Source organism: Micromys minutus, assembly GCF_963924665.1.
Source record: "Micromys minutus genome assembly, chromosome: 4".
Lineage (NCBI taxonomy): Eukaryota > Metazoa > Chordata > Mammalia > Rodentia > Muridae > Micromys > Micromys minutus.
The window spans coordinates 31248846-31273145 of NC_137973.1; the positions used below are offsets into that span (position 1 = coordinate 31248846).

General features: G+C 45.5%; 1 protein-coding gene across 1 annotated transcript; it reads right to left on the bottom strand.

The window, feature by feature from the left end:
* Positions 1-11514: 11514 nt before the first annotated feature.
* Positions 11515-19127, bottom strand: FCGR1A (Fc gamma receptor Ia; the record flags this gene model as incomplete). The annotated part of the gene is made up of 6 exons (XM_080916410.1): positions 11515-11858; positions 12588-12872; positions 13939-14187; positions 17494-17751; positions 18730-18750; positions 19097-19127. The coding sequence occupies 6 exons, from the start codon at positions 19125-19127 to the stop codon at positions 11515-11517; spliced, it is 1188 nt and encodes a 395-aa protein (XP_080772536.1).
* Between the last annotated feature and the right edge of the window lie 5173 nt (positions 19128-24300).

Here is a 24300-nt window from a genome sequence, read left to right on the forward strand (position 1 = left end):
AGTGGTAGCAGCTGTAAAATGAGCAGTTGCCAGGGCATCGTAGGGCAGGAAGCAAGGCAGCCACCGCTGCGCCTCCTGCTCACTTCCCAACAAGTGTGCACAGATTTAATTCTCTTTAAGTGTTTTGCATGTGCCTCCTTACTACATAAAGTGTGTTTCTGATAAGACCTAGAGCAGTGGGGTGTCATTCTGTAGAAACTCCAAGTATCTTCTGATGCCAGGAGACGGTGGATTTTAATACTTGACCCGTGTCTTTAATCCCAGCACTCTGGGAAGTCGGGCAACTGGGTATCTGCGTTCAAGACAAGCCTGATCTACAGAGCTGGTTCCAGGATAACCAGGGCCATGTCCTAACCAAGACAACATGAAGAAATCTTGTCTCCAAAACAATTCATGTCAAGAGGTGCTAGTCAAAAAACACTCCCGGCCTTTAGTTGACACTTCCTAATTTTGATGATTTAACACACAAGGAGCCAAGGAAAAAGAAATTACCTATAATTCATCGCTGCTGTTTGTAATAGTGTACTTTATCTGGCTTGGCTGGTTCAGGACTCAGAAAATAATAAACAGGAAAGGGTGTGGTAAATAATGTGCTAATACATGTGAGCCTTGGTTAAACCATCCAGGGGCACCTTCTGAAAGTCCAAAGGGCTTGCTTGTCTGTTCCTTTGTTGGGGACTTTTTTCTGAGTCATTTTAAGGATCTAAACGATGACTTATTTTTATTTTGATTTCCAGACACTGTGTGATAGAAATTGTTCTAAATAACCATTCCTTGCCCCTATACACCCACTGGAAAAAAAAAAAGTATGTTAATACAATTTTAGGGCTGTAAAGATGTCCCAGTATGTAGTTATTTGCCCAATGAGCAGTTTGATCCTGGGAACAAACACAAAGAAACACAATAAATAAATAGGATTTTTAGGATTAGAGTTCACAGTAAGATTTGAATTCCAATCATTTGCTTACAGGAAAAAGAACCAACTCCCCCCCCCCTTGTCTACCAAAGTCTTATTTGTAATGGTTGGGTGTGTGTTTAAAGAAAAGGACCATAACTGAAGTTCTGGCTCAGTTCTGAGGAGAAAAGCCAGGTTGCATAGATTATAAACACAAAGCAAAACAAAGAAATTGTAACAATTCTTCCTAGCAGGAAGAAATGCTGTTTGGCTGAGTCTGGTAACACGGGCCATTAGTCCAAGCACTCGGGGGACAGAGGTAGGTAGATCTCCATGAGTTTAAGGGCCAGCCTGGTCTACATTTGGAGTTCTAAGTCAGACAAGGCTAAATGGTGAGACTTCTACCTCAAAAACAGCCCAGAAGTTGTATTTGGGGTTATAAGCATTGCCTTAGGATTAAGTACCCCCCAAATATCTGATAGTTGCAGATATCAATAAAGCTATATCATAGACCACCCTGACACTATAGAAAGACCCTATATATATGGAAGGGAAATTCCTAAGACCTGTGTGGCCAGGGCACCACGCATATTCTACTGCAACAAACCTTAACTGTTGTGTGACTTTCTCTGAGGTCTTATTTGCTATGTCTCAATAATGCATTTCCTCATCTTCAAATTCAGAAACATAGCAATGGTCATAAAACCTTCAGGAAGTGACCAAGTTGACTGAAACCACCATTGTTATAAGGATTTTGGAAAGCAAACCTCACAAGACTAATAACTCATACCTATACTATATTGTATTCAAAATGAAAAGTTTGCATTATTTTCGAATTCACATGAAATATTGATCAAAGTACACAGGTTAAAGGGGATTTAAAAATAAAACCTGTTCATTCTTCAGGAATAAGGTGAACAGGGGATGGTATTTGCTGAGTCTGGTAGGTTCATAGGTTTGGAATGAACTGAAGAAAGGCTGGTGTGGTTTATCACTGACTGGAAGGCACAGGTGGGCCAAAAGAATGGATGTAAGGGAAAGTTAGAATGGGTTAAACTTTTAACAAAAAAGGAACAATAAAATCCAAAGAGAAGTAGAAAGGGCCAGTCTGAGAATCCACAGGATAGCTGACTTCCCCACTCTACCAAGACCTGGTGTCAGATCCCCTGGGAACAGAGTTAAAATGGTTGTAAGCCATCATGTGATTGCGGGGAACTGAACTCGAGTCCTCTGTAAGAGCAATAAGTGTTCTTAATCTATGAGCCATTTGCCTGGTCTGACTTGGTTTGGTTTTGACTCTGTGCCTTTCCAGTGGGCAAGATAAAGAAGAGCAAACAGTTTTATTGGCTATGAGTTCTGGAGCAACCGTGCACTCACCAGTCTACCCTGTCCAGGCTAGCCTGAAACTCCCTAGTATTGAGGATGACCTTGAATTACTTCTCCTTAAACCTGCACCTCCCTAATGCTGAAGTCCCGGGCATGCGTACTAGTGTTTGGGGGTACGGGGAAGAATGAGAAGAGACTGGAGTCTTCTCATTGCCAACCTTAATACACAATTTTCTGAGGGTTAGTTTTTTATACTGTTATGGCTATGACTTCTAAAGGTTCTGCCTGTGTCACGTCACACAAATGGGAGATGTAGGAATGGTTCTAATACTTCCAGAAGGAATGTTCTAGCAGTACCGTAAAATATAAACAATGACATAAGCAGAGATACCTTAGCATGTGTAGGAAGGTCAGCATCATGCCTGTCCTCCCTCCCCTCCCCCGCCAGAAACACAGGTAGGTTTAATGCACTCCTTCTCCATATTAAATATGCTCATGAAAACCAGAATCGTTTCCAGCATCTTTGAGACTCTTTTCTCCTTCCTCCCTGGCAATTCCTTATCAAGTATTTTCTTTCTTTCTTTCTTTCTTTCTTTATTTATTTATTTATTTATTTATTTATTTATTTATTTATTTATTATTTATAAGCACACTGTAGCTGTCTTCAGACACACCAGAAGAGGACATCAGATCCCATTACAGATGGCTGTGAGCCACCACGTGCTTGCTGGGATTTGAACTCAGGACCTCCGGAAGAGCAGTCAGTGCTCTTAACTGCTGAGCCATCTCTCCAGGCCATCAAATATTTTCTATCGTTCATATTTTTGCCTTAAAAAAAAAAAAGACAGGGTCTCTATTATATAGTTCTAACTTCCCTGTACTCCAGGTTGGCCTCAAACTCACTGAGATCATTCCCAAGTACTGGAAATAAAGGCATGTGCCCACCCCAGCGGCTTAACAAATTCTTCACTATGATTTTACCCAACTCCTAAAATTTACTGACCAAAAAAGCTTAGATTGAACTTTCTATGTGTTCATTCAGCTGATGGTTGTCACACATTCTGGAGCCCAGCATTCTAGATTCAAACTACTGCTTTAACGTAATACTTAGGTTTACTATGAGGAGGGGCTCAGTTTAGGATGGGGTGTGCCTCCTTAGCCTGCAGGAAGTCCTGGGCTCAACCTTCGGCAAACTATCACGTGGCAGTGCACACCTGTAGTCCCAGCACGAGCTGAGTAGTCTCTAGAACGCGTTCCAGACCAGCCAGGGATACATGAGACTATGTCTAAAAAGAATCTCAAGTAATACACTAATCCAGAATTCTTTCCACTTTCCTGCCCTGTTCTACCAACTTGCTCCATGGCTCGGTAACTAAAATGTTCTGAACCAAAACTCTGACCCCCACCATTACCCTTCTCACATTTCCTGTTAGTGGATTTAGAAAGGTTTGTTGATCCTTCCTCCAAAATATTGCAAATGTGACCGTTTCTCAGAAGCCCCACGGCCACGAGCTGTCCCGCTCCTCCTACTCCGGCTCCCTAATTAGTTTCCTACAACCTCCTGACTCAATCTCTGAGTGGGCAGTAAAGCCTGTAACACACCTCTGAGGGCCATTTACCCACAGTATCTCCATTCTTTTTTTCTGACTTGGAATCACAGGGTAGGTAGATCCAGGCTAATCGTAGGCCCCTCCTAGGGCCTAGATTTGAATCTGTAAATTCAAAAGATACCGAGTCACAGAAGGCCCCCAAATGGATTTGGCTACTCCGGTTTTACCCCCAAACCCGGCTAGAAATCGCTGCGCGTTCTGAAATGGGCCTAGATTCTCCCCTGAGAATGAGTTTGCGGTTCGCTAGAAGCAAGGTTGGAAAATGACAACCCCTGACTGATCCAGCCTCCTTCCTAATTGCCTGCTTTTTACTGAGGCATGTTTGGCCTGGTAATTAACTACAAGACCCTGACGGTCCGAGAAGCTTCTCGCACTGCTCTAGGAAGGAAGACTCCCCACGACCACGCTACTACTATCCCCAAAAGGCATTTGGACCCACTCTCCTGCCCACCAGCTGCATCGGATCCCTTCGGGATGCCTTATTCTCAGGGCTGCTTGCCTGCCCGCTCTCTGGTTCTACTGACCCAGGTTTCCTTCCTAACTAGCTCCGACAAAGCTGGAACCTGCGGGGAGGCCAAGTCGCAGTCTCCTACTTGGTCCTTGGCGTCTCCCGGGCAGCGGCGGCAGCAACTGCGAGCCCCAAATGTGGCCACTAGGGGTCGCCACGTGGGTCCTCGAGCGCGCTGATGAGACTGCCTGCTGGGCTGGGTAGCTCTGAAGCTGCTCATTCGCGGAGACGGCCAGCAGCCTCTTGTGCTGCGCTCGCGCAGATGCGAAGTAAACCATCATCGTGCGCTGAGTCGGCCTTCGAATGGGGCCCTTCCCTATACCCGAGGAAATCGGATACGCACCACCCTTTTCCACACGCTTTCGGCTGCCGCAGGCCCAGTCGAGATCATTTCACTCGTCAGCTAGGGGAAAGCAACTGATCGCAAGGTTTGAGGGAGACTGAAGGAGTCCGCCAAGGAGGAGGATTCGGGTCATGTGGGTCCCCGGAGCATTGGCAAGGATGACCCAGCCGCGCGCTGTCTGCATTGTACACAGATGACCACGCGATGGCGCCAGCGAGTCACTTTTTTTTCTGTCTAGGTGGGGGGGGGTCTTGATTAGAGATTGTTTTCTCTTCTAGTTAAAGAATTAAAAGCAGGGGAAAAAAAGTTGTGGAGCATGTAGCAAAGGGGTAAATCTCAGACACAGCAGACAGAATCAACCCATGAAGAGAGGTTTTTACTAGGGTAAGGAAAAACGCGCACATGGAACACAGATTGGGGATGAGCTCAGGAAATCGGTCTTCTGGAGTGGTGGAGGGCTTTAGGATCTTTAAAGGGATCTCCTAATTTAAGATTCGTCCGTTTGAATAAAGACAGAGAAACTGATAGGCCCACGTCTCTGGATAAACACGTCCTAGCTGAGCCCTGAAACTGGACTGAGCTGCTTACCCCCGCTGGCAGGAGAAAAAGCCCACCAGGCCTTCGATCTGTGTCTCAGGTCAGGAGCATTAAAAAAAAAAAAGAGGTTTGCCATATTATCTGTTAACCTCCTACTATGTGCCTGCCTATTAACAATCTAAACCCTAGCTCTTCATTTTCTTCCTATTTTGTAACTTGACTGGGGGGATGTCACGGTGTCCAAAAGGCTGAACACAGCTGCATGCGATAGAGACACGGGTGGAGTAATGGGCTAGAGAGATAACTGCCGACTCTCCCTGAGGAATGCTGGGAAGTCGTGAAGCCACTCGTCATTTGCCAACAGGCTTTCATTTCTAATGATAACCAGAGAAATTCAAAGTCCTGACCTTAAGATCAAGTCTTTATGGAGGACTAGGAGGTAAGGCAGATCTCTGATGGACAGACGGATAGGAGCCACAGACAGACTTAAAAACAAAAAACAAAAGGGAAACTTCTAGCTTGGTCTTCATCCTTCGGATCAGGGGCAACGGCCTGGCAACTTAACAAACACAAGACTGGCTTATTCCCCCGCTAGCTGCTCCACACACTGCGCGAGCTGCTCAGTAAGCTGGAGGCCTAACCTTGACTATTTATCCAAAGCTCTGGGCTCATCAGCATCTAGCCCAGGGTGGCCCCAGTCTTACCAAGCAGCCAAGGATAACCTGAACTTCTGACCCTCCTACCTGTATCTCCAGAATCTAGTTTTATTTTTTATTCTAAACTGAGCAACCCTAAACAGGGAAGGGGGATCGCCGCCAAATTCTAGCGAACTGTGAGTGAGCCTTCGCTGCCTTGCTGGTGTGCAGTATGCATGTGCACAAGCGTTCAGGGTGTGTGCACGTGGTGTGTGTGAGAATTCCCTTGCCTTTAATAAAATTTTAATAAAACCCTTTAATAAAAGTGGTTTTCATCCATTGCTTCTGCTGCTGTGTCTGGGATTCTCCTTGATGCTAACTAACTGTTGTACTGGAGATCTCTTGTGCCTTTTAATTCTCTTTTTTAAATATTTATTTATTTTATGAGTACACTGTATCTCTTGTGCCTTTTAATTCTTTTTTTTAAGATTTATTTATTTTATGAGTATACTGTAGCTGTCTTCAGACACACCAGAAGGGGGCATTGGATCCCATTACAGATGGTTGTGAGCCACCATGTGGTTGCTGGGATTTGAACTCAGGACCTCTGGAAGAACAGTCAGTGCTCTTAACCACTGAGCCATCTCTCCAACCCCGTGCCTTTTAATTCTTTAATTGGCAGAAAAACAACTTGATCCAGACTCCTCAACAATAACTAGCTCACAAAAGTACAATCAGAAACAAGACATTCCCTTGCACATTAGAGAAAAGATAATTCTTAGCTTTATAACCTATGTACAACCCCTCATATGACAAGCTATTAAATTAGATCATTCAGAAATATCAAGCTTGCTTTCTAGTACCAAAAGGCATCAGATGTGACTGTTTTTGGTTGGTTGGTTTGGTTTTTTTTTTTTTTTTTTTTTTTTTTTTTGGTTGGTTGGTTGGTTGAGTTGGGGGGGTTGTTGTTGTTTTTTTGTTTGTTTGTTTGTTTTTGTTTTCTATTACCAATTTGGGGGATTTTTTAACTTATTTATTTGTGTTGTTATTAATTAAAATAAATGGCTTGGGGCTGAAGAGATGGCTCAGCAGTGAAATCCCGGCACCCTCATGGCAGCTTACAACTATCTGTAACCTCAGGCCAGGGGATTTGACAACCTCACCCAGACAGACTGACTGACAGACATTCAGGCAAAACACCAATGTACATAAAATAATAAATTATTTTAAACAATAAAAAAATAAATGGCTGTTTGGGTAAGAGCACTCACCCACCACACAAGCATGGAGGCTTGTGTTTGAATCCCCAGAGCCCATGGAAAGCCAGACATAGTGGTGAGCGTCTGTTTTTCCTACTTTCTACTCTAAGGCACTAGTGGAGAGACCCCGTGAGGACTTGCAACAAAGATTGTCTTCTGACCTTCACGTGGGCATGATAGTGTACACATGCCCACACGCACACATGCACACATCCAACTACAGACACACTAAAGAAATTGTCAGTCTGGAGAGAAGGGTCAGTAGGTCAAATGCTTGCTGTCCTGAGTTTATGCTTCCACCTTAGAGACTGGCATGGTAAGTAAGGCTTGTCTGTCACCCGTGTCTGTAACCCCAGTGGTGCGGGGACTGGCGTTATCCTGCAGGAGGCGCCGCTGGCTAGCTCTAGGTCGAGAGGGAGCGGCTGTCTCGTGGGGAGTGATAGAAAATGACACCTGGAAAGCAGCTTCTAGCCTTCTACACATGCAGATGAACACAGCTGTGTGTCCACATGCATGTACATGCTTACACTAAATGTATAAACAGTCCCTAAAAGTATTATTTGAGCAAAGGGGTCTTGTAAGATTCCAAAGATTTTATAGTCACTGTGCTATTTAATTGTCTCAGACTTTCTGAAAACAGGCTGAGTGTTTGGGATGCAAAGCCCCAGATCAGGATGAACATCCGTGTACCACAGCAAGGAAGCAAGACAGAACCACAGGAGGATCAAACATCGGACTGTGCTTTGTGACCTTTTGTTAACTGAAGTTCCTAGGAAAAGGCCAAACCCATGATAGCTGGCTGTGGAGAACTAGAATGTTAGGTGGGAACCAAAATTGTCTTGGTCTCTTGGCCTGTGACCTAACGTGGTGGTCCAGGGAGTGGCATTATTTGGAGGTGTGGCCTTGTTGGAATGAGTGTGGCCTTGATGGAGTGGGTGTGCCATCTTACTCCCTCATCCTAAGTGCTGCTAGGAAGCCAGTCTTCTCCTAGCTACCTACAGATGAAGAAGTAGAACACTCAGCTCCTCCTGCACCATGTCTGCCTGGATGCTGCCATGCTCCTGCCTTGATGATAATGGACCGAACCTCTGAACTTTGTAAGCCAGCCCCAATTAAATGTTGTCATTTATAAGAGTTGCCTTGGTCATGGTGTCTGATCACAGCAGTAAGACCCTAACTAAAACATAACATCTCTGTGACTAATATATAGATCCTTTAGAAAGCTGTGGTGGCTATTCCTGGTTGTCAACTTGACTTTATCTGGAATGAACTACAATCCAGATTTGGAAGGCTCACCTGTGATCCTGATCTTGAGGCTGGAGATGTAAATTTCTGACCTGGCTCTTGGCATGGAGATCTTGAGGCATAGTGGCCATGGAAAGCTTAGGCCATGGCAAGGTAGTGCATGCCTTTAATCCCAGGAGATTGAGACAAGAAAATCTGAGTTCAAGGTCAGCCTGGGACAAAGCATTCCCTAATCCATGCGTAGTGGTACACACTTTTATTCTGAGCCCCACCTTTAATCTGGGTCACACCTTTATTCTGAGCCCCATCTTTAATCTGGGCCACACTTTCTGCTGGAAACCTACTTGAGGACATTGGAGGAAGGAAGATTCACTTCTTCCACTGCTTGCACTTACTTGCCTGCACATCTGTCGGAACCTAATTCTACCGAAGACCAGCTTCAACAACCACTCTCCTGAGACTGAGCAACTACTAGATTATTGGGCTTCCCATCCACAGCTGCATTGTTGGGTTAGTTGGATGCAGACTCTAAGTCGTTACAGTAAATTCTCCTAATATATAGAGACATTCCATAAGTTCTGTAACTCTAGAGAACCCTGACTAATACAAAAGGTACAGAGCCCTAGCTCCTACCAATCCAAAGGCTAAGACTGACAGCACACAGCATCTGAGAACTACAGCAGAGATCTCCACTGTAGTCTACCTGCCTCTTTATCCAACTGTCACAACATTGAATCATGGGATTTGGAGTATCCTGAAATTGTATTCCCAGGCCTTGCCCACTCAGATTGGCTCCACGATAAACTAACTACCTTTAACTCTTTGAGACATGAGCTGTGGTTTTGTAAGGCTATTTTTATTGATTTATCCTTATCTGTGTGTGTCTGTGTGTACGCACGTGTGCTCATCAAAACTCCTGGCGCCAAATCCACAGGTGGTTATTGTTAGGAGCTGCCAACCTACGTACAAGGAACTGAATCCGGGTCCTCTGGAGGTACAGCACAAATGGAATGGCCCCCAACTCATGTTTGAGTGTTTGGTTTCCAGTTGATGGACAGTTTATGAAGGATTAGGAGGTGTGGTTTTGTTGGAGGAGGTGTGTCACCGGGGACAGGCTTTGAGGTTTCAAAAGCCCAGGCCCTTGTCTGTCTCTCCCCCTCCCCCCACCTCCATTTGTCAATAAGATATAAGCTCTCAGTTATAGCTACAGTACCAAGCCTGCCTGCCATGACAACCACGGCCTTGCCTCTAAAACTGTAAGTTGCCTTGGCGACGGTGTTTCTTCACAGCAGTAGGAAAATAATTAAAATAAACACTATATGTTCTTTAACTGCTGAGACATCTCTATTTTTTTAAGATTTATTTGTATTAGCTTTACACATATATCTCCTATTCCTTTTGAGGTAAGAGCTACAGTGGCTTGTGATGTTGTCTTTTTAAGATTTATTTTCTTAACAGTTTTTGTTCATATGTCTGTGTCTGTATGCCATGCAAATGTCGGTGCCTGAAAGAGGCCAGAAGGTATCAGGACCCCCTGGAAGTGGAGTTATAAGCAGCTACAAACACCAAACCAGGTCTTCTGGAAGAGCAGTGTACTGGCTGGTTTTGTGTCAACTTGACACGAGCTGGAGTTGTCACAGAGAAAGGAGCCTCAGTTGAGGAACTGCCTCCATGAGATCCAGCTGTAAGGCATTTTCTCAACTAATGATCAAGGGGGGGAGGGCCCAGGGTGGTGCCATTCCTGGGCTGGTAGACCTGGGTTCTATAAGAAAGCAGGCTGAGCAAGCCAGGGGAAGCAAGCCAGTAAGTAACATCCCTCCATGGCCTCTGCATCAGCTCCTGCTTCCTGACCTGCTTGAGTCCCAGTCCTGACTTCCTTTGGTGATGAACAGCAGTGTGGAAGTGTAAGCTGAATAAACCCTTTCCTCCCCAACTTGCTTCTTGGTCATGATGTTTTGTGCAGGAATAGAAACCCTGACTAGGACAAACAGAAAGTGCTCTTAACCCATGATCCATCTCTCAAACTCCCACACTTTTTGACAGTTTCTGCATGCATTGTGCAACAGGATGTATCTCCTCCAGTGACCATGGTCCATTATCCCTGTCCCTCTCATGCCTGTTGGTCCCTGGCTATAAAGGTTCCAAAATCCCCTTGGTATCTGCTAATGGTTCTTATTCAGTGAGATTCAGGCTATGCCACGCCCATTCTGGACCTCTAGCATGGCAGATCCTAGAGTTCGAAGGATGTGAAGCACCCAGACCTTCAGGGAGTCCTTAGGAGTGACAGTAAGGGGAGACATGATCTATCCCTTGTTTCTAAGATTCGGTCTTCCTAGTGTGGTCACAGGACATTTGTGGCAGACATATGTGAGCCCTACCTTCCAAGAAGTAAACTTCCGGTCAGTGTTCCCGCCCCATTCTAGGCCCCATCTTACAGATGGTACAGGCTGGAGAAAGTTTTTGCCAACCCGGTGAGGGCACTTGAGGGTGCGGGCCAAAAGTCTTGTACCACAGCTCTGCTAAGACACCACTTGCAGGTTGCCTGAAGAGGCCCCTAGAGTGGGGCAGGTACCTGGATCTGAGGGAGGCTAAATGGATGGATCGCTGCTGGCGCCTCACTCTTTAGCGGCTGCCCCTATGTCCTTTGAGGGGTGTGGGCAGCAAATCTGGGGAGGGTGCATGAAGAGAGACAGTGGGAAGGCAAACACAAACTCCGATGTTCTCACGGTGACTATGGTCTTGGTCCAGCTTTAGCCGAGGCTACGGAGCTGTCTGTATCAGTGCCTGCTCCCCTAACACACAGGCTGTCCCCGCGAAGGCCTTTCCCTGAAACCACCTGCCTTGTGAGGGAAGGCACAGCTTTTCCTCCGGGTAGGAGTCTCACCCTTGCTCGTCTCAGACTGGGGTCTTCCAGAACTGGGTCCTGTCCTGAGGGCCAGGGTGGGGTGGGGGAGTTCCCCCCTACTATTCTCAATTCCCTGCTCTATAAGGTCAAACATTTGATTGCCCCTGATGTGACCTGACTCCACATGTGGCAAGATCCCTTTGGTGTAGGTCTCCTTTCAGATGTCTGAGCACCCAGCTTGTCTCAGCTGAGGCCAGTCTGTATATTTGCTTTATTTAAGAGTTGCATGCCATGGTCCCACAGTTTCAGGATCAACTTTGGGAAGTTTGTGCCCTGGTACTGTCACAGACAGGAAGGGGTTCAGGCTGCTCGGGTCCATGGCTATCCACTGAGCTTTGCGGTCCTTCAGGGGCTTCTTTTGGTGTGGCCAGTCTTACAGTGGCTGTTACTTCTTCATACATGTCATTGCTTCTAACTTGCTGAAAGGAAGTTACTTTTGTCCCCTGCTCAGAAACCAAAGGGACTTCTAAATTGTATTTTTTCTTTCGTTGCAGCCTGTGTATTTTCACATAGAGAACTGTGTTCACCAAAAACATTATCCCCACTGTCAGATAAAATAGGATGTGAAACCAGACAGCAGCTGATGACTGGGGACCTGAAACAGAGAGGAAATCCTTTAGACAGTGGAGAGACCCAACCAAGCTATGTTTGAGAGACATATGAAAGCTGTCTGTCCCAGACAGTAAATCCAGGGAACAGAAGAGACTTCTAGCAGTTCCGTATGTGCCCTCTAGGTGGCGCAGGCTCCTTGGGAATGCCCACTTTAGAGACCATTGCTATTTCTGTGTCTTTAAGGCTTGAAGCAGGTTTGAGGATTCTCCCCTGCCAGAGTCTTGGTTCTGGAACTCATGAACCCTCCCCTCCAGTCAGATATAGGTAGGGAACTATGTTGTCTATGAGAACAAAATGTAAAGCCATAATGTAAGCTCATCAAATCAAAACGTGCACCCTTGTCCTGGCTAGTTTTATGTCAACTTGACATAAGCAAAAGTCATCTAAAAAGAGGGAACCTCAGCTGGTAAAATGCCTCCGTAAAACCCAGCTAGTTTCTTAATCAGTTGATGGATATGGAAGAACCCAGCCCACTGGGGGGTAGGGTGGGCTGGTGGTCCCAAATTCCAAACAAGTCACGATGAGCAAGCCAGTAAGCAAGAGGGTTGTGCCTCCAGGAAAGGAAAGGAAGGAAATTCAGGGAAGGCTGTAGCTCTGAAGGAAGTGTGGGGTCATGCACATGAAGTGTTTCTCTTCCAGGCTGGACTACAAAGCCCCGAGGGAACCTCAGACCCACGGCTGGAAAGGAGGCCCCCACCTCCCTCATACTCACCAAGCACTTGGAGCTCCAACTTGGGGCTGCGCTTAAGGACACTGCCATCCTCCGTGGCTACCTCACACCAGTACAATCCAGAATCTTCTCTCTCAGCCCTTGGTATGTGGTACTCAGAGGATGTGTTCCTGTCCTCCAGGCTCTTACTGCCCACATAGAAGGAGAAGAAAAGCTGCAAGCCAGGACTCTGCAGGAGCAATGCTGTCTCACAGTTCAGGGTGACCAGACTCCCCTCGGGGATGGGAGAGGACAACGATGCTCTCAGCACTGGTGTGGTAAATAGCTCTAAAGAGAAATGACAGGGGACAGGGTGTTCCATTCCATGTCACTGTTAGAGAATGGGCTTCCCCTATTGTCAGCAGAGAGGCATAGTTTCTAAAAGCCACGCCTGTGGCCTCCAGCAGACGGTACACAAGCACCGTGACTCTATTTATTACAAAGCCAGGGAGCCCCACATTAGTGTCCACCCAGAGTCAACACTGAGGTGCGCCTGCCAGCTAGGTCATTCGTTACTTGTGCTATTCAAAAGAGAGGCTGGGACAATGTCTTCCCCGCAGAAAGTTTTAGGACAGGGACTCCTTGCCAGTGAGCGTGAACACAAAGAAGGCAAGCCGTGAGAAGTTAGAAAAAAGATCTTGTGGAACTTAAACTGAGAAAACTGCTTAAAAGAGAAGAAGGCCTAGAGATGGTACTTGGTCCCTGACCCATAAACACAAAATATAACCGGTTCCTAATGTCTTTCTGGTTTTTATTTTTATGGAAATTTCATGAGATTCAACTGGATTTTTTTTTTTAACTCTTGATTACTTTGAGTCTCTGGCTTTAGGTCTAAAATAAGTTGATGAAGGAAACGGTCACTATCTCTGACTGTGACACCATTGGGCCATTGTGGATGCCGAAAAGTGTCATGCTGAGCCCTCACTTCTGGGTCTAGCCCAGCTTAAGGCAGCCTGGTTCCCTGTTGAGCTAAGGCTAGAAGCCCTGGGGACCCTGAGGTGACGGTAAGAGCTTTGCCTGTTCCCAGGTACCAGGCTCCTGTCACTAGCCACAGCCCCCTATAGATGTGTGGCCATCATGTAAGGGCAACGCCCCAAGCGCTCCCCCCCCCACATGTAGAGTACGTGACCTGTGAGGTAAGCGCTGTCAAGTCCCGCGTCCCACCTTCCCCAGCGACCGTGCCCTGTGGCAGAGCAGATGCTGGACCCACAACCCTACAGCCAGTGGTCGGGGAGGTTGTTTGCCTCGCAGGACTCAGCTTCCTCCTTTGTAAGTTTAAGTGAGGACTGTAAATGCTTTTGTGGCGGTTTTTCTGATCCTTACAACTGTAACTCTTGCTATGTAGGCTGGGTACCTTTCACGATGACAGACACTCCTGCGGATGTGTAGCAGTGGGTTCCCATGCCTGAGCAGTGGTAGGTGCCATTGTGACTCAGGTTGGTTTTCAGAATGGTGAACTCAGAACCTCGAGAAAACCAAAAGGATTTTCCATTCCGATAGAAAATCACATTGTACACCAGTTTATTCTTCCATCCGTGACACCTCAAGGCTAAAGGTTCTCCTTCTGTGAGGACTCTTCGGGAGGCCTGGAGTAGCAGCCAATCTGAAAAGTGAGGGTCCACAGTGTTTGCACTCGACAGAGAAAGTGTGAGGGGGCCAAATCTTAGCTCTGGAGATTTTTATAACTTTTACTTGAAACATTCCAACCCCAATCCCCACTATGACCCACGCCTGTGTCACTCTCAAAGCTCTCAGCATTGATGAAAGAAAATCGACTTTTGCCAGCAGCTGTGCACGCTAGCGCCCTCTATCGTCCATTCTCAGCAGCTGTGCACGCTAGCGCCCTCTATCGTCCATTCTCAGCAGCTGTGCACGCTAGCGCCCTCTATCGTCTCAGCCACTGCCACATTCCTTCTAAACCCAACTTCTTCCTGTCCTGTCCCCAACCAAGAAACTCCTCCCTACACTGTCCAGATAATATGCTTTATGTCTAAAACACAGTAGAAGATTTTAATATATCTCCATATGAAATTATCAAAACACAAGTTAAAACACACACGCGCACGCGCGCGCGCGCGCGCACACACACACACACACACACACACACACACACACACACAGAGAGAGAGAGAGAGAGAGAGAGAGAGAGAGAGAGAGAGAGAGAGAGAAATTAACCAGACTTGAAGTCTCAATATCTCAATGACCTTTTATACAATTGAAATAGCCATTCCAAAGGCAGCTGGGGGGATTGACACTTGGGTTGTTTACTGGCAATATAGAATATATTTTTATGCACCTATCCATTAACAAAAGTGAAAAATTCATGTCAGACATAGAACTAGAAAAACAAAAAGCTTTCTGTCCTCTTTCATGTCACATGTCCCTTACCTGTGTTCTGTCCTTCCTCGACCCTAATATTTACCATTTCTTGTTCTCTCTTCTATATGTTATACTGTACCCAAAAGTACATTTTTGCATGTGTTTTTTGCTAGATTCTACATATAATGAAAAATGTGGTTTTTAACCTTTAATGAGAGTATTTTATATATATATAAAAGCATGAGCTCCACAGCTTTTAGTTGTACTATATAAAATAGACATAGCTGCTAATTTCGTGTTCAAAGATCAGCCTCTCATTCTCACTGCCTCTGAGTAGGAAAGGGACATTCATTCTGAGTCACACAACTAGAACCTGGACCTACCAACCAGCTTCATTTTCTTAGTCCTGGGTCTCTATGAAGTTCTGCCTGTTACAGACTTAAAAGTCGGGGGGGGGGGGGGAAACTGAGGACAACAGAGAGATAGCAGCAGGGTGAACATAGCAGAGAGCATCAGCTGGGGAAGAGGTGTCATTACAGGTGAGGGAATGCACACACAGCAAGCACACACAGACCTTCTACACACACAGCAAACACACACAAACCTTCTACACACACAGCAAGCACACAGAGCCTCTGCACACACAGAGCCTCTGCACACACAGCAAGCACACAGAGAGAGACCTTCTGCATACACAGCAAAAGCACACAGACCCTTTGCACACACAGAGCCTCTGCACACACAGCAAGAACAGGAGAGCCTCTGCACACACAGCAAGCACACTCAGAGCCTCTATACACACAGCAAGCACACTCATTTAGGATTAGCAGCTGATTGCCCCACAACTGTTATATGCAGATCCTGTTGAATTCCTAGGCTCCTAGGCTGCCTAGGCCGGCCCATCCAGTGGGAAAAATAAAAAGTCCTCCAGAACTTTTTTTTTTTTTTAACATGCCAGGCTTTTGTCTCAGACCAGGAGGATGAGGAATAATAAGCCAGTCATCTTGAAAGTTTGCCACCTTTGTAACATAGATGACTCCTCTCTGTCTGCCTAGCAGGGATTACCTAACTCCTAGTGTCTTAGAGTGCCCAGACTGGCTGAAACCGACTGAGCAACAAGGTAACCACAATGGAATCTTCCACTGTTGCATAACCATGACAAAATATTTTATAAATAGGACAGAGAGAGAGCAATAACCAGGAGGTCTGGTGGGTTAGATAACAGTCAAGAACTTTGGTTCCTTGGCTGGGGGGAGGAGGAAACCTGATCCTGTAACATTGAAAAGGCAAGCCACAGAGAAATCCCCAACACTTGAGAATGCCCAGAATATATAAAGAATTTCGGTGAGCTAATGGAGTGTAGGGAGAGGGAAGGCAATAGAAATATTGGCCAAGGTGCCAGAGAGATGGCTCAGCAGGTAAGAGTGTTTGCTCTCCTTCTAGAGCAAGAGTTCTCAACCTGTGGATCATGACCCCTTTGGAGGTCAAAAGATTTCCACAGGGACTGCACATCAGACATTCTGCATACCAGATATTTACATTATCAGTAGCAAAATTACAGTTATGGAGTAGCAGTAAAAATAATTTTGTGGTTGGGGGTCACTACAACATGAGGAACTGCACTAAAGGGCCATAGCATTAAGAAGGTTGGGAACCAGGACCTGAGTTCAGTTCCCAGAACCCAAGACTGGCAGCTCCCAACTGCCAGTGACTCTAGTTCTGAGAAGCCCAACACCCTCTTCTGCCACCAAGGGTATATACCTGCACACATGGCACACACACACACACACACAAAAGTAAAAAACAAAATCTTTTTGTTGTTTTGTTTTCTAAGACAGGGTTTCTCTGTGTAGCCCTGGCTGTCCTGGAACTTACTTTGTAGACCTGGCTGGTCTTGAACTCAGAGATCTGCCTGCCTTGATCCTTAGTGCTGGGATTAAAGTTGTGAATCATCACCATGGCCACAAAGTATTTTTGAAAGAAGGGAAGAAAGAAAGAAAGAAAGAAAGAAAGAAAGAAAGAAAGAAAGAAAGAAAGAAAGAAAGAAGGAAAGAAAGAAAAAAGAAGGAAGGAAGGAAGGAAGGAAGGAAGGAAGGAAGAAAGGAAAGAAGGAAAGAAAGAAAGATTTCCCAAAAGACTCCTTGGGTACTTTGTAAAGGTCTTTTATAAAGACATGTAATAAACACATTAAGAATGGTCAATACACAATCAGCAAAGAAATATAAATTAAAACCACACGTGACACCAGTGTGCACAATCAGAGTAACACAAGGAAAACTACAGAAAAGAACTGTTGTGGAGGAAGCTAGAGAAGTGGGGGCAGAAATTTTGAACAAAGATAAAATATTACTGCCTGAGATTTTTCTTGAGACATTGTATCCCAAACTGGTCCAGCTGGGGTGCGGTAGGCCAAGAGGACCTTGAAGTGATGCTTTAACTATTCTGACTTGATTTGACCTGGTAGCTTCTTAATGTTGATATACTCACTCAGAGTCTCACATACACTCTCAGAGAGATAGACAGACAGACAGACAGGACTCTAGCACCTACATAAAGGAAAACCTTGGGTCCTGCCCTGTGCCATGCTTACCTCTGTGGATTTCCAACTGCACAGGGTCACTTGGCATTGAGAGACCTATTTGACACCTGTATTCGCCACTGTCATTGACACTGGCCTCGCGGATGCTATAACTAGGTGTGACAATCGGAACGGCTGTGCCGTTGATGAACCACTGTGTGGAACTGTTTCCGGGCAGGTGAAACCTCTCACACTGTAGAGTGACATTTTCCTCCTGGAAAATACTGACCCACGGAGGCTGCAAGGTGACCACAGCCTTTGCAGCATTAACTGTAGAGAAGAGAGAAAACCAAGCAAACAATGATGGCGAAAACCTTGAGTGAGTTAGAGACATAGCCGTGAGCCAGTGATGAAGTTTTATCAGGAGCACAAGGGGAAATGTGTTTTTATGTTAGTTTAAAGAGATTAGCAAGCGAGAACCCAGGAAGCTAGCTGACCTTTCAACACCCAGACTGCTGAGAGAGCTTTTCTAGGTTATTTGGTTTGGATCCAGACGGTGGGGTTTGGTTGCTGGTGATGAAAGCACCGGTGTTAATGAACTGGGTCTCAGAGCAGAGCAAACTGCCTCAAGCCAGTTTCCCTATACTCAGCTCTAGAGTGCCTCTGTGGGGTAAAGCATCTCCGTCCACTTCTCCATTGGAAACTGGGACTCTTGAAGCCTTCCTCTCTCCTGCAGAGAAAAACCTGTCTCTGCTTTCTTATGAAAGGAACAAACTTGGGGGGCCACTGATAATCTGGCCCAATAGGGCTGCTTCTGGTTTTCTAAACTTCTGTACTTTTCTGATCTCATAGGCCAGCGTTTCTCAACCTGTGAGTTTTGAACTCATTCTGAGGGGTGGGAGGGGGTCGTCAAATGACCTTTCACCTAAGACCATCAGAATAGACAGGTGTTTGCATTACAATTCATAACAGTATCAAAACCACAGTTATGAAACAGCAATAAAAGTAACTTTATGTTGGGGGTCAGCACAGCACGAGGAACTGTACTAAAGGGTCGCAGCGTTAGGAAGGTTGAGAACCACTGCGCTTAGGCATTGAGTTGAGCAGCCAGAGTGCACTCAGAAAACTGGACATATAAACCTTAAAAACCAGCTTTGCAGAAACCCCACTCTAAATACAGAGACTGTAATGGAGAAAGCCTCCACTTGCCTGTCTTCCCCCTGCGTTCTCCCACACCCAGGGTAATGGACCCACCGTTTGAAAGCAGGGAAGCAGCAGAGGGGAAGGGATAAGAGGGAGGCCACTCACCCACTTGCCCACCAACTGGAACTGCAAGAGACCAGAGACACAGAGATCAGTTGGTGAAAGTCCAGGATGACAACAAGGAACAGACTGGGAAGAGAGGTCATGTCACCTCCCAGGACCAGCTGAACCCTCTCTGGCCCTCTTTACCAAAGTCAAGCCCCAGCAGAATGAATGGTGATTCACGATGCTCTCTTTATTCCGATGGAGGCTTAATGCCACCAGATGCTCCCTTCCCATCCTTTGGAAATTAAGCACCGACAAACTATCAGATCACTGATGAGCAGTCTTTAGACTAGAGTTCTAGGCTAACAGGCTGAATGGTGACAAAAAGTGTTGACTCCCCTAGCAAGACTCCTGGAGCCCAACTTACCCCAAAGTAGCAGGGTGGTTAGAAGCCACATGTCACCTCCAAGCTGATAAGAATCGTGTAACGTGCAAGACATTGGATGGTTCTACTTGGGGCTAGGAACCAAGATTAGAAAAGAGGAAGGAAATTGCCATTTCTGCCTACTTGCATTATGGTCATGTTCCTTTTTCTGGGAAATACATCCTCTGTTGACAGGTCTCCCAAAGCCAAAAGCCAAGGTTGTCCTCAGATTTACTGTGGAGCCAAGGATGCCCTTGACTCCAGATCCTCCAAGTTCTAGGACTATAGCCTTGTGCCACCAGGACCAGCTATTCATCCTGCCCACCCCTCTCTCTCTCTTTCTCTCTCTCTCTCTCTCCTCTCTCTCATTTCTTCTTTCAAATGCTGTGTTTAGTTTGCTTCTTTTGTTTTGAGTTGTGAATGCTCAGAATCCAATGGAAAATCCAAATCTAAAGTTGTAGTGGTCTTTCTGTTCTGGTTACTTTCTCCTCCTATATCTATGTCTTAGGGAACGGTAAAACTGCAGTTTAGAGATTGATTCAAGTGTCAGGTAGTTGAATCGGGAGATTACCTGTGTCAGCCTGTATGAGAGTCATGAAAAGAGTCTCCCTAACATACCCAAGTCTCTGCTCCTCTGGGCACACAGAAAGAATCAGCCTTCCATTTTAGGAAAGAGTGGGGTCAGTAACAGACAAGCCATCTTCCAGAAAATTACTATGGGTTTATAGCACTTAGGCTAACTCCGGGGTAATGCGATAGATACTTAATATAAATATCATTACAAGAAAATATTAATTTAGACCAGAGGACAAGAATATCCGTAGGGAAGGAGCTTCAAGGTTCAGATTCGAAGTTCTGTGTCCTCAGAGTGACATCCTTAGAGAGTTCTAAAGACCTAACAATTCTAGGGATTCTGTTAGCAGAGAAAGACCGATAAACAGAAGGTAGGCAAGTTGAATGCTGTTGGCCCAGTGAGGTGCAGATAATCCTTTGTAAACGTTGTAAACTTCCTAAACGCTCAAGGCTCCCAAAAGGCCAGGCTCTTAGACTTCCTGGCTGAAGGGCGGTCAGGCCCCGCCCTTAAAAAAAAAAACCCACCAATCCCTGAGCTTGACCCAAGATCAGGCCACATAGTCTCTCCAATCCTAGACCACTCTGGAAAGCTCCCCCAACCCCTACCTTTGCAATACTACATAAACCTTGTGTTGGGCCCACTTCTCAAGAAGAGCCTGCTACCCTTTTTGGTTTTTCCTTCTAAATTAAATGTCTTGTGTGAAGTTTGTTATAAGATGCGACTTTGTGGTATTTCTTGGCCCCAGCTGCTGAAATACCTTTCCCAGTGGAACTATGCATCTAAAGAGGCCATCTCGACTCTCGACTGTGACTCACCCACTTAGTTTCCATTAGCCAAGGAATTGTGGATGGGAACATTATGTTAAATCTGAACTTGGAACTAAAAGCATGGAGTTGTCTCTCTCCTACACTCTGCTATTTCTGTGATTATCATGGCTAGGGAGGTCTCTGGCTAGCCAACCATCGCTCAGAGCCGTCTGCATTAGTCACATAAACTGAAGCAGAGCTGCCCAGTTGCCTACGAGCTTCCCACGAGAAATAAATGCTCACTGTTATAGCCCACCGAGAGTTAAAGATGGCTACAGTGTGCTCGCTGGTTGATACACATGAAAGCAAACAAGAACGATCTGGAATGAGCTCAGGGTGTTCCGGGAGAGACAGGCACGCTGCAGGTCACTGAGAGACCGCCTCGTGCTGTTTTCATAATCCCTGCGCTGCTTTCTTTCCATGTTTCTCTGCTGCACGAATGCTCCATAATTTGTTACATCGACTTCTCTTCGGGCACAGGTTATTTCTGCTTTGTGACCATTATGACCAGAACTGCAACATCTTTAGAATTTGAATTATGATTTCATTAGGAAACGTTCCCACATACTCAGCTAGCCGAGTAGAAAGTGGTGGTGCGTGCTTAGAACCCCACATTCGGGAGGCGAGACCAGAGGCTTGCGAGTTTGAAGCTAACCAGTGCTACACAGCAAGACCCAACTCAGATAAGGAAATCTGGGTGGGATTTTATCTACACCACACACACACACACACACACACACAGTCAGATGATAGACGGCACAACGTCTATCTCTGTGTTACTAAGGTGCCAGGCAATTTCTCACTGCGTCCTCACAGTAAAGCAAAAGGAGAGGCTACTGCTGTCCCCATCTTACAAAAACAGTGACTTGCAGTGTGTGTGTGTGTGTGTGTGTGTGTGTGTGTGTGTGTGTATGTAGAGAAGAGAATGGGAAATGACATATAAATTATATGTAATACATATTCACTAAGGAAGAATTCAAAAGCAGACTGTTTGTTCTCCTTGGCATCCTCAAGAACAGACTATATAACACTGGTCCTTTTACCCCTGGAAATTCCAAAGTCAGTGTATTGCAATGATCAGGAAAACACGGGGAATAAGACCTGTGTGGGAGAGGAATGATCCCCATGACCTAAAGGGATAAAATGTTCTTTTCTCGGTAAATATCTGTAGTTTCCACATAAAATAGCCGCTGTCACAAATTTGAGTCTATGTAAGAAAGAACTAGGAACATGGAGCACTTGTCATAATTAACCAGACAGTAGCATTTAATGACCAATAAAAGTCACAATGCCCACAGGGGTCATGGAGGAATCCAAAGAAATGTATGACTTGGGCATGTCCACATACAAACAGTGTGGCTATCTTTAATCCAGCCTCAGAAGGTATAACCCATCAAAGGATGCTGGCTGGCAAGACTGGTGGGATTGGCAGGCCCTGAGTTTGATTGAGAAACTCTGACTTAATGTGATAAAAGAGCAATGGAAGATCAACTTCTGCACTGTGTTCACATAACATGTGCACACAGCACACTCAGCACACACAACCTCAGTCACATCAGCAAGAAATAGTCTGATTACTCACTCCCTTCCCAACTCCTGATTTATTCAAGAATCTCTTTCCTTTCCTCTCTATTTTTTTTCTCTCCTATCCAGTGTTAATGGGTTGAAAGGGTAGAAGAAAAGGGGTGCAGAAAGGTGGAAGAAAGAACCCACAAAGTAGCAAAAGGCAAGTTACATACACCTTTGTAATCTTCTGGCTCCAACCTTTGCTCATCATAAACACATTTCTCAAACACTTTGCCCAATACTACTATGCACTCCTGAAATCTCTTCCTCCTATGCACCCCTGAATCTTTTCCTCCTATGTACCCCTGAATCTCTTCCTCCTATGTACCCCTGAAATCTCTTCCTCAACTGCTTCATCTTACTGTTTTCTATTATATACATGTTTTCCATTATTCCTGAAGTGACATTGTCACTGTGCCTTGTTTTCTTCATCAGGAGATGGGAATGTCACACGCATCTTTCCTCCAGCTTCTAACTTTCTGATGTTCTGAGAAGCACAGAGATGGGGGCACTACTCAAAAGCCGTCATCAAGTACTGTCTGCAAGGATGGTTGCTGGACCACAGAGCTCAATGCTCCTGATCTCCCCTGTCCCTCCAAGCCAGCAGCAACTTGGGATTCCTGCAAGGCACCTTCAAAATCACAGCAACAGGACAGGAGGGCATTATAGACAGAAGGAGGAGTGCCGAGAAGGGACAAAATATGTTGCGCACAGATTCTTCCCACTTTCTTTGTGCCTGTTCCATTCTAAGGGGAGAAAAACATCTACTTCCTTTAGAACAGTGCTCCTCAACCTGTGACCCTCGACCCCTGTGAGGTCAAAGGGCCCTTTCACCAGGATTGCATGGTCAGAAATCCTGTAGATCATGTATGTATTCACTTTATAATTCATAGCAGTAGCAACATTACAGTTATGAAGAAACAATAAAAATAAGTTTATGGGTCAGGGTCACCACAACATGAAGAACTTTATTAAAGGGTTGAGGCATTAGGAAGACTGATTTAAAGTCAAGAACCATTGTCTAGAACTTACAAACTGTCTGTATCCACACCTGTCTGTAACTCCCGTTCTAGGAGATTCTCTTCTGGCCCCCTGGACCAGGCACATATGTTGCAATACAGACAAGGAGGCAAAACAGAAAATAAAATAAATACATCTTTTTAAATTTTAATTTAATACAGCATAAAGTATAGTAGTGTTTCTCAACCTGTGGGTCATGACCCCTCTGGTGGATCAAATGACTATTTCACGGGGGCCACATAACAGATATCCTCCATATCAGTAGCAAAATTACATTATAAAGTAGCCTCCCTTGAGGAAATCCACCATTAGATCCAGCTGTAAGGCATTTTCTCAACTAGTGATCAAGGGGGAGAGCCCAGCCCATTGTGTGTGGTGCCATCCCTGGGCTGGTAGACCCAGGTTCTATAAGAAAGCAGGCTGAGCAAGCCAGGGGAAGCAAGCCAGTAAGTGACATCCCTCCATGGCCTCTGCATCAGCTCCTGCTTCCTGACCTGCTTGAGTTCCAGTCCTGACTTCCTTTGGTGATGAACAGCAGTGTGGAAGTGTAAGCTGAATAAACCCTTTCCTCCCCAACTTGCTTCTTGGTCGTGATGCTTGTGCAGGAATAGAAATCCCAACTAAGACAGGTGTATTAAAGGGTCTCAGCATTAGGAAGGTTGAGAACCACTGCACTAAATACAGGTAGCCATGGTGGCACAGGGCTATAGAGGTAGAGGCAGGAGGATCAAGTGTGCCAAGGTCATCCTTGGCTACACAGTAAATTTGAGGCCAACTTGGGTTACAGGAGACCTGTCAACAGACGGGAAAAAGTAAGGATATATTTCCCAGAAAAGGGAACACAACCATCTCTTCAGCATCTGCTATTAAAAACTCCTAAATCTGGGGTTCAAAGGTCAATCTAACTTAATTGTGTGGGTTTTTTTTTTTTTTTTTTTTGTACCAAGATTCTCATATATATAATGAAAACATGATGGAAAGATTGAGTTGTAGCTGGAGAGATGCATCAGAGGTTAAGAGCACTGCCTAGTCTTCCAGAGGTCCTGAGTTCAAATCCCAGCAACCACATGGTGACTCACAGCCATCTGTCATGGGATCCAATTTGTCTGCAGAGACATTCTATCGATCTCTTCAATCCCTGCCCTTTTCTATCCCCTACTCAAGATTCCCCCATCCTCTTCCTAGTTTCATGACCTTTTAAAATTAACTTTGCTTTTGTCTTTCTTGAGCTGTCCCTGCTC